The 10,843-nt window shown below is 38.9% G+C and overlaps 1 protein-coding gene across 3 annotated transcripts; it reads left to right on the top strand.

The window, feature by feature from the left end:
- Positions 1 to 18: 18 nt before the first annotated feature.
- RBBP4 (retinoblastoma binding protein 4) lies at positions 19 to 10,843 on the top strand. Of its 3 annotated transcripts, none has more exons than XM_006862151.1 (11): positions 19 to 34; positions 592 to 736; positions 3,399 to 3,544; positions 7,786 to 7,959; positions 8,463 to 8,578; positions 8,695 to 8,982; positions 9,097 to 9,174; positions 9,435 to 9,511; positions 9,853 to 9,910; positions 10,003 to 10,113; positions 10,750 to 10,815. In XM_006862151.1, the coding sequence occupies exons 1-11, from the start codon at positions 19 to 21 to the stop codon at positions 10,813 to 10,815; spliced, it is 1,275 nt and encodes a 424-aa protein (XP_006862213.1). The 3 variants fall into 3 exon arrangements, with proteins under 3 accessions (XP_006862213.1, XP_006862212.1, XP_006862211.1); XM_006862150.1 differs by having other exon boundaries at positions 589 to 736; XM_006862149.1 differs by lacking the exon at positions 19 to 34 and adding an exon at positions 79 to 145 and having other exon boundaries at positions 589 to 736; positions 10,750 to 10,843.

The following is a 10,843-nucleotide window of genomic DNA, read 5'->3' as shown; positions in this document are numbered from 1 at the left end:
CCTGCCCGCCTGCCCGCCATGGCCGACAAGGAAGGTGAGGGTGCCGGGGCCATCCCAGGAGGGCCAAGGGGAGCCCCGGCTATGCTGCGGCCTCGACACGGCCTAACAGTGAGGGCAGGCCCGACTTTGCTGAGTGCGGTTCCCAGCGTCGAAGGCATGAGGAGAAATCTCCCTGCGGGGCGGGCTAACGGCGCGCCAGTGCCTCCGGAGGGGGTGCCTGTCGCAGCAGGGTGTTTCCTTCCGCGATTCCTGCCCGCCTAGCTGCCTCTTTCCTGGACCTCCCTGCGCCGCCCCTACCCCCAGGGTCGGGCTTCGGACTCCCCGAGGGTCCTGTAGGCTAATGGCGTTGGAGAGTGTGCCAGCCCCGAAGGCCCGGCGCCACGAACGGCTAACGGAGGGTCCGGCTGCCATCACCCGAGAGTAGTTCCGGCCCCTGAAGATGGAGAAGGGAGTTGGTGCCTCCGCCTGGGGAGGATTTGGGCAAACGTCCCTCCATTTCAGAATCTGCACCCCGGAGCCATGCTGGTGGTACCATGTGTACACGGTTTCCATTTGTTTGCTAACTTCCTTTCTTTCTGGATTTTTTAGCAGCCTTTGATGACGCCGTGGAAGAACGGGTGATTAATGAGGAGTACAAAATATGGAAAAAGAACACACCTTTTCTTTATGATTTGGTGATGACCCATGCCCTCGAGTGGCCCAGCCTGACTGCACAGTGGCTTCCAGATGTAACCAGGTGATGTGAATCTCGTAGTACACTTCGTCTCCTCATCTCTTTTAATGTGTTCTCAGTTTTTGCCAGTGACCCTCTCGCCCCCCCATTTTCCTCTATCCAGTCACCCGGAGCAGGCACATGTTCAAAACCTATTGGTAAAAAAGTAGTTAGTTAGTGTGAAATTCACTCAACTCTCAATAAAAAGTTTCGGGGGTTTTTTGTTTGTTTTTTTGTGATCTATCTAAGAAGACACATTGCAGGTGTCTTTCTCTGATAATAAAGTGAAAAAAAAAAAAAAAAAAAGTTGACCAAGTGTAAAGCTTGGCAGCTTTCAAAAAAAGTATTATGGTAAACCCAGTTTTTTTTAACACAACACATTTGACTTCTCAAATTGATTTGTATTAGCTGGCTAATACGACCAGGTACATGCTTTCAAGGAGCACATAGTCTAGTCAAAAGTGACATAAACTAATGGTTTATACTAGGGGGCTTAAAAACTCAAAGGAAAATGGCATTAAAAAACAATGACTTTTTCCACAAATTTTTTGAAGCCCCTTGTATGTTGTTGAGAGCTACTTAAGGGGTCAAGGCAGTGTTGCTGGAGAGTGAATTCTGACTCATAGTGATACTGTGAGCTACAAAGTAGAACTGCTTAGAGTTTTCTTGGCTCTGTTCTCTTCAGAGGCAGATTGTCAGGACTTTCTCCCAGGACACCTCTTGAGTGTGTCAACTGAACTGCCAACTTTTAAGTTAGTAGCCAAGAGTAAACTTCATACTCAGGACCACTATGTCTAATAGATACGATTAGATCATTTGATTTAGTTTGTATATATTGAGGGAGAAAATACTTGTGGGAATCCTCACTGTTTCATGATGACTTCGAAGTTCTCGTTTCTTATTTTGTTCTAAAACTTGGTTTTCAGAATAGCATTCAAAATTGTGTATACTTAGTAACAAAATTGCTTCAGAAACAGATTTTTAGAAATAAAGGTATCTGTCACATGCCAGCCATAGACTGTGGTTCCGCTCAGCTAGAGGAAATTTGGTTAACAGCCTTCTGATTAAATGATTATCAGAATTACCTGGGGAGTTCAGTAGTTACTGGAGTAATTTCTGTTTGTTCTCAGTGGTAGTTCAGGCCATTTAAATTGTGACAGAAACATAACTATGAATGTGGTGGAGCATACAGTGGGCAAAATGGTGAGCAATTCCTAGATATTATCAAACATCTTAAGGAGATGAGTTGATGGGTCTGGGAACCCAGGACCATAGTCTCAGGGGATACCATGGTCAATTGGCTTAACACAAAGACAGTGTTCTACATCTTTCTTAGGTGAGTAGTGTCTGGAATCAGGAAAGCTAAGGTGCAGCTATTTGTCTCTCCATGTGTGGAAGAGAGAAGAGTGATAAGAATTGAAGAGAGTTGGAATCAGTCCAGTAGACTAATGGACCATGTAAAGATTAGTCTCTATGACTCTGAGACCAGAAGAACTAGATGGTGTCCTGCTACCACTTAACAACTGCACTGAAAAGGGATCACATTAGAGGATCGAGAATAGAGTAGGAGAAAATGTGGAACAAAACTCAAAATTATTTTTTAAAAACAGACTGGGTTTACTGGTAGAAAGAGACCAAAGGAAACTGAGACTATAGCCCTCAACCACCCTTCAGGTCTGGAAAGAAACTCACCCTGAGGGCCAATTTTCAGCCAAGCAGTAGATAGGTTTATATTGGGGGTGGGGGGGAAGCAATGCTAACAAAATCTGCTTACCATGTAATGGTCCATCCTTTGAAATCAAGAGGACAGCATTTTTCTAAGGACAAACTAGATAGAAAGGTGGGTGGAATTCAAAGAAGAATCTGGGAGGAACCACAGTAACTGTTGACTTGAAATCACTAAGATGAAACAAAGTATACGATTTATTGAATGTAAAGCCAGCCTGTGCGTGTGAACCTTCACTCAATTCACAACAAAAAGTTGTGACAGGAAGACATTGAAGAATATTTGAGAAAATAAGTGAATGATGATTTATCATGTAGTAACTGAGGTATGTTAGGTCAGTGGATCCCAAATATTGACCACTTCAGAATTACAAAGTCATTCTAGATTGCATATTTTTTAAAAAGCTTTCAATAGCATTGCAATGATTAGCCATATTTGGAAAGTACACAAAACTACATATATATATATATCTCCAAATTTGAGCATCATTACCAGCTTAGTAGAACTGACTCCACCATGGCACATAACAACAACCAGCTTGGTAACTTTGTTTCATAAACCTTCTGTAGTGTTTTGCTTTGATCTAGTCCCCTTTCACCTTCCTTTTTTGCATTTTATTACTTGTAACAATATTAAGTACTAATGTGTCCCAGCTGTTGTTTTCTTTCCAATCCATTTGTAAAGCCTGCATAGTTATTAATCCATTAGAAATTTTACTTTTTTCCTCAGTTAGTCTCAATATTTGGCCAAGTTAAGAGAGACGGAATAAAGTATCATGCATTCCTTCTTGTACTCAGTCCTGTGGGACATAAATTAAAAGTAGAACATATGACCCTAAATGACTTTTTCATCTTGAAAAAGGTAGTAGTAGTGCCATTTGCATCCATGTAGTTATCACTGACATTGAGGTCTTCGTATGTATTACTAATAATGAATAATGATCGTTCATTGTTCTTACAGACCAGAAGGGAAAGACTTCAGCATTCATCGGCTTGTTCTGGGAACACACACATCAGATGAACAAAACCATCTTGTGATAGCCAGTGTGCAGCTCCCTAATGATGATGCTCAGTTTGATGCGTCACACTATGACAGTGAGAAAGGAGGTAGGAATCTTAAAGATGGAGAAAAAATGGTGTGTAGACTATGTTTTTTAACTTGTACCTATCATTTAAAAAGTATGGTTTAGTAAAGTACTCTCTCAAGATAGAAAGCCTGAGTTCACAGTAGAAATACTGAACATACACTTTGTTCTGTACTTTTGCTGTAACTCGTTTTTATTAATATTGGTGGTATAAGACTTTCATAAGCTGTTTAATTATATCCTGTTTTTAAAGGGTATGATTGCTTCCCAGGGAATGCTTGCTCTTTTCCCTTTCCAAAGAGGTAGGAGTTGGCGAGTTAATATAGTTACCCTTGAGCCCAAATTGTCAGAACATGGTCTAAATAATGAATGTTTAATGTTTCTTAAGGAGTCCTAGTGCAGCGCTGTAGGATAAGCACTAGACCGCAAAGTCACAGGTTTGGACTCCCTAGCTGCTCCTTGAAAACCCTATACATATCTTATTGATTGACACTTCTGGTTATTGTTAAGTGCTGTCAAGTCAGTTCCAACTCATACTGACCCTGTAGAGGGTTTCCAAAGAGTGGCTGGTGAGTTTGAACCATCAACCTTGTAGTTAGCACTCCAGTGCTTATCCTACAGTGCCATACCAGGACTCCATTTGTTGTGTATTGCTGTTGAGTCGGTTCCGACCCATAGTGACCCTGTATAGGGTTTCCAAGGAGTAACTGGTGAGCTTGAACTGCTGACCTTGCGGTTCAAATGGCTTTGCAGTCTGGCGCATTAACCCATAGAGCCATACCAGGACTCCATTTAGGTGGCTTCAACTCCATTTTTCCACAAACTCTGAAGCCCCCTCGTATATCCTCCAGGTTTTGTTATTTGAAATACTTTCCCCATTCTGAGCTTTTCAAATAGCCGTTTTCTTCTGGTACTTTTTTTTTTTTTCCCCTTCCCCTTCTGGTACTTTTATGTTTTCACCATTAAAGCTTTGATCCTTTTGAAGGCTGCTTTGGTGTTAGATACAAAATAGGAATCTAAACTTTTTTCTAAATGATTAGTTTTGTCTTGAATACTGTTTACTGACTTACTGATTTCCCCACTAGTTTAAAATGCTTCTTAGCATTTACTTAGTTGCCAGATTAGTACTCAGATCTTTTTCTAGTAGTCTGGTTATGAGTGTCATTAAGTCATTTCCCTTTTATGTTTTGATGAGATCTTTTCCTCATCAACCTTGTATAAGATTTCCAAGGTGAGTTTGAACCCCTGACCTTGTGGTTCACACTGACTTTGCAGTGCAGCACATTAGTCCACAGTCCCACATCAGGACTCTTCCTTCCTTACTAATGCTTAATAATTCCAATAATGGATAAGATGATGACTGTAAATCACGATTTAATTCTCACAGGGAACCTCATTATAGATTTTGTAACTTGCTCCAAGGTGACACAGCATAATCCTCTCCCATTTCTTTCTTTCTCTTCCAAAAAAATCTTTTTCAGATATCTGGATAGGCTTGGTACTTGCTTCATCCATATGATCTCAACTGTCGTGGAAGGAGATGATAGCAAAATGTCTAATTTCCTGGGTGATAGATAAAATTTAGCCTATTTTCCCGTTTTGGATTCCTCGTATGGTGCTGTAGGTTAATGCGCTGGATTGCAAATTCTGTTTGAACTGCAAAGCTCACCAGCCACTCATATACAGGGTTGCTATGGGTTAAAACTAACAATTTGATGGCACTTAACAGCAACAATAACAAATTGTCCTATTTTAAATATGAAAAGCGATTCTAATTTTTTTACTTCATACTTTGTTTCAAAGATCTTTGAATATCAATATGTTTAATTTTGATATCCTATTTGTAGAGCTAGTTTTGTATTTACAAAGAAATAGCTAGGGTTTGTTTTGTCTCTATATAATCTATTAAATCCTGATGAAATATTTTTGCATATTTGATTCACAATGTTAGAGAATGTTACTAGTTTGAAAATTTTTATTGACTTAAAAATGGTTTGATTTTTAAATAAAATAGGAATGAATGGTGGTTATCTCTTTTGTTGGTGAAGGCCTGTCTAGGAAGGGCCTGAAGATGCTGTCTGGGGCACTGGGAATATTCTATATTTTTATCTGGGTGGTGGTTCCCCCTGGAATCATTGAAGCTGGACACTTAAGAAATATATGTCCTTTACTGTATGAATATTACACTTCAGTGTTTAAAAATTCTTATGTGGGAACACACAAACAATATGCAATATAAACATGCATATTTTAGGAATAATTCAGTTTATTATACTTTGATATCTCAGTTTATTTTTCCTACTTTAAATTTGACCTTTTGACTTAGTGGAGCTCTGGTAGCGTAGTGGTTCCGAATCGGGCTGTGAACCGCAAGGTCAGCAGTTTGAAACTACCAGCAGTTCCACGGAAGAAAGATGAGGCTTTCTGCTCCTGTAAAGATTTACAGCCTCAGAAACCCTGTGCAGGGTCGCAATGGGTTGGAACTGGCTCGTCGACACTTAACAACAACAATAATTATGAATTATGAATTTTTTGGTTTGGTACTTTCCTTTACCAATAGAGAAGCTTTCAGTTTAGTATATGCCCAGTACTGAAATAAACTCATAGCCTTATCTGTGGACTCTGGCCAGTTATTGCTTTTCTCTTACTGTTGTTGTTATACGCCATGGAGTCGGTTCCAACTCATAGCAACCCTGTATGGGGTTTCCGAGGCTATAAATCTTTACAGGAGCAGAAAGGCTCATCTTTCTCCCACGGAACAGCTGGTAGTTTCGAACTGCTGACCCTGAGGTTCGCAGCCCAATGTGTAACCACTACATTACCAGAGCTCCTTTTTCTCTTACTATTGGTGGTGCACTTTTGGGATGAGGGCAGTAGTTGAGTGTGTTGTTTTTTTCTTTGTTTTGTTAAGTGTTGGTTTGAGTTGGTTCAGACTCAGTGACCCTGTAGAGTGGCTGGTAGGTTTGAGCCTGCCCTTCGTGTGGTTAGCTGATTTCTACAGTTCCAGGCCTAGTTTTGTACTTATCTCCTCACATTGAGACTAAAAGTTGTTTGAGATCACATTTTGTTTCATGCCTTCTTTTGTATACATTGTAGGGTCCCTTTTGAACTAATCTGGAAATTTTCATTTAATGTTTTGTTTTCGTTTAGTTTGTTTTTTTCTTTCTCCTTTATAGTCTACTTTGAACTTGAAAGTTACGTTATACCATATTACCCATCTATGTCCTTTGCTTTTTGGAAAGATTTTGTCCTTCATGAAATAATACTGTATAGCAGACTATTGTAAGTCCTGGTATGGCTCTGTGGGATGATGAGCTACAAGGTTGGAGGCTCAAACTCACCAGCCACTCCTTAGAAACCTTATATAGGGTAACTATGAGTCGGAACAGACTCGGCGGCACTCAACAGTTTTAAGTGTGAAGAGTCTAGGTTACACATAGGTCTGAATCTCACTAAAGAACTTTCTACCTTTTTGTGCTACCTTCTGTATTTCTTTGATAGATCATAAACTACCTTTGTTTATATGTTGCTTTGTCAAGATTTATATAGTCACAAATTATATTGTTATGTATCTTATAAAGGTACTTGGGAGCATGTAATATATATGAATAAAAACGTTTTTGTCTGGTACTTGCCTACCTGGTTCATTTCAACTCAGGAGTTTGGTTGGTGAGTGTTAAGTGGGAGGTTAGGAAAATAAAACTAACTGCTATGGCAGGGAGAAGATAAGAAAGTATACTGGTACTTCAGAAAGGTCATCCTAAACTAGAGTTTCAGATAAATGGTGTAGGGGGAACTCTAGTGCGTAAACACATTATGTACTTGTTACTCATTAAAAATTGTAAATTTAGGTTTCATTTAATTTCAAATAATCTAATGCTTCTTACTCTAGGTATTACAATTTCCTGGAGTCATTGTAGGTATAGCTGAAGGAATGCTTGGTTAGGAATCCATGAAATAGGGATTTGTTTTGGCTCCAATTTAGTCATGTCACCATAAAAAAATTACTATAGCCACTCTAAGCTTTTATTTCCTCATCTAAAATGGAGGTGATGCCTACTAACTAATAGGTTGTTGTAAGACCAAAAATAAGGGACATGAAAGCATTTATAGTACTAACAAATGTCTAGAGTATTACACCAGTGAATGGATAGGGGTTGGAGCCCTCCCTGTCTCCTTACAGTTGGGAGTGGCATATATAGATAGAGAAGGTATTTAATTATTGCTTTGTTCTCATTTTCAGTTAATTTGTCTTATTTACAGAATTTGGAGGTTTTGGCTCAGTTAGTGGAAAAATTGAAATAGAAATCAAGATCAACCATGAAGGAGAAGTAAACAGGGCCCGTTATATGCCCCAGAACCCTTGCATTATTGCAACAAAGACTCCATCCAGTGATGTTCTTGTTTTTGACTACACGAAACACCCTTCTAAACCAGGTATCTGCCTTTTTCTATTCAGACAAAAATAATGAAATCACTATGGAAATGCATTGCTCCAATCATTCTGAATTTAATTGCTCCTTATTCTTTGTATAATTTAATCTTTTAACTTATATTGCTATGTATAGATATTCTTTATTCATGCCTCTTCCGTTAAGTGAGAAAAAAGTCTGCATACAGTGATAGTGTAGCTTAAGCATTATCTATTTGATCACAACAGGTTCTATATTGCTTATAAATGTTGAGTTTCCAACCTCTTGAACAAAATTCCATTATAAAATGAAACCTTTGAGGGCCAGAATCTGGCGGGACTGCCTTATTTTCCGGTTTTGCTAGTTTTCTGCCCTTGACAGGATACAGTGTACTGTTTTTCTGCCATTAATGGAAAGTATCTGAGTTTTTCTTTCATGGCAGTTTTCTAGCTTTGGTGGGTTTTGTTGTACTTTGTAACCTACAAACCCAGTAGACTACATAGTCTTGATGTGTCTATTACTTTGCAGACCCTTCTGGAGAGTGCAACCCAGATCTGCGCCTCCGTGGACATCAAAAGGAAGGCTATGGGCTTTCTTGGAATCCAAACCTCAGTGGGCACTTGCTTAGTGCTTCAGATGACCATGTGCGTATCCTTCCCATTTTGAAACAAATTTGGGCTTCCTGTTGATAGTTTCTTTTAGAAGTTGGGGTGGGGGAGGAAATTGTCCTTTTATAAAATGGTTACTTTTTTAATTTAAGACCATCTGCCTGTGGGACATCAGTGCTGTTCCAAAGGAAGGAAAAGTGGTGGATGCAAAGACCATCTTTACTGGACACACAGCAGTAGTTGAAGATGTTTCTTGGCATCTGCTCCATGAGTCTCTGTTTGGGTCAGTTGCTGATGATCAGAAACTTATGATCTGGGATATTCGTTCAAATAATACTTCCAAACCAAGTCACTCAGTTGATGCTCACACTGCTGAAGTGAACTGCCTTTCTTTCAATCCTTATAGTGAATTCATTCTTGCCACAGGATCAGCTGACAAGGTCTGTTTGATGTATTTTAAGAGAATGCATGGTGAATTTCTCCACCTTTTTTTTTTTCATCCTTATAAAAAGTTAGTGGTTGCTTGTTTATTTCTTTTCTTTTTTTTTACTTAGACTGTTGCTTTGTGGGATCTAAGAAATCTGAAACTTAAGTTGCATTCCTTTGAATCACATAAGGATGAAATATTCCAGGTAAGAAAAAGTAACACTCCTAATCTCTTTTTTAGGAAAACCTGGATGTGTGTATCCTAGAAATTGTCTATATATGCCCATGCCAGTCCTTGTGGACATTGGAATTCTTTTTCCTCCTTCATTACTTCTGTACTTTTTCACCTTGGCCACTCACCTACATTTCATTTAATAGGTTATTTTCATAAAAGACATTTTTGTAATCTAGGTGTCAGTAAAACATTCTTAAATTCCCAGCTTTCATATTTCCTTCTTATGTGTAGGTTCAGTGGTCACCTCACAATGAAACCATTTTGGCTTCCAGTGGTACTGATCGTAGGCTGAATGTCTGGGATTTAAGGTAAGTCTTTTATTAGTTATTCTCTGTGTGGAGTTAAAAGCCCTCACAGTGCAGTGGGTTAAGCATTGGGCTGCTAACTAAACGATCGATGGTTCAAACATACCAGCCACTGCATGGGGAAAGATGAAAGCATCTGCTTCCCTAAAGATTTCCAGCCTTGGCTGTGACTTTCTACTGTGTCCTATAGAGACACTGCGAGTTGGAATCACTCAACAGCAGTGGTTTGGTTTTGGTTTTCACGGAGTCATTTTTTTAATTTAGTTATGCTTTTTCAAAAGGTAGTTAACTCCATTTTGACTTTAAAAAATCTATTTTGACTTTTAAATGTGTTTCTACTTTAGTAAAATTGGAGAAGAACAATCCCCAGAAGATGCAGAAGATGGGCCACCAGAATTATTGGTATGTTACCAACATTGGGCACTTTTGAAATGTTCTATCATTTAATATCCTGTTATCTGTTTTTCATATCTTTCATATCTTATCTATTTCAGTTTATTCATGGTGGTCACACTGCCAAGATATCTGATTTCTCCTGGAATCCCAATGAACCTTGGGTGATTTGTTCTGTATCAGAAGATAATATCATGCAAGTGTGGCAGATGGTAAGTGTTTGGTCATTTGGAAGATATACATTGTTAAGAAATAATACCTAATATTAACTTGCATTATAAATTTTATGAATACAACTGTCATCTTTATTCAGTTTATTCCCAGATGTGGCTTTAACACTTTTCTGCCATGTTTTCCAGGATGTTGTTGTTAGCTGCTGGTTCTTTTCCTTTATTTGATAGTACTCTAATATTTCAAACTCACTCATCAAAACAGAACTTAGTCTTTCTCCCCCTTTTTCTTACTTCCCTTCCCACTTCCTAACTTCTCTTTTTTATATGGATCCATTGTTTTCCGAATTAAGTAGGTCTAAAAACTGAAGAGTTCTTACTCTTGCCTTTTCACCTCTACGTCTAGTTTACTTAATAAATTTTATTATCGTTCATCGTTCTCTGCATTGTCTCTCTATCTTCATCTTATAAATATAAACACAAATACCCAGCAACCTGCTTGCAACTCTGCACCCTAGTTTTTCGGTCAGGTTCTTATCACACTTTCTGGACTATTACAATGGCCTCCCTATGTTGCTTTGTCTCCCTCTTTATTCCTGTTTTTGCTTACATTTGCATCTTTAGAAATCAGCTTCATATTTACTAAATAGTCTTTTCTCTTTCCTTTTTTTTTGGCAGGCAGAGAACATTTATAATGATGAAGACCCTGAAGGGAGTGTGGATCCAGAAGGACAGGGGTCCTAGATATGTCTGTACTTGTGATTTTAGACTC

The sequence above is a fragment of the Chrysochloris asiatica genome, unplaced genomic scaffold, assembly GCF_000296735.1.
Source record: "Chrysochloris asiatica unplaced genomic scaffold, ChrAsi1.0 scaffold00047, whole genome shotgun sequence".
Taxonomy (NCBI): domain Eukaryota; kingdom Metazoa; phylum Chordata; class Mammalia; order Afrosoricida; family Chrysochloridae; genus Chrysochloris; species Chrysochloris asiatica.
Note: the sequence above shows the minus strand (reverse complement) of the source record. Positions and strands in the feature narration are given on the sequence as shown.

Excerpts from the sequence above, each read along its gene's own strand:
- RBBP4 (XM_006862149.1), top strand. The coding sequence starts at position 82 with ATGCTGCGGCCTCGACACGGCCTAACAGTGAGGGCAGGCCCGACTTTG. Across the intron at positions 737-3,398 it reads TGGCTTCCAGATGTAACCAG|ACCAGAAGGGAAAGACTTCA; the intron begins GTGATGTGAATC and ends TTGTTCTTACAG. Across the intron at positions 10,114-10,749 it reads TCATGCAAGTGTGGCAGATG|GCAGAGAACATTTATAATGA; the intron begins GTAAGTGTTTGG and ends TTTTTTTGGCAG.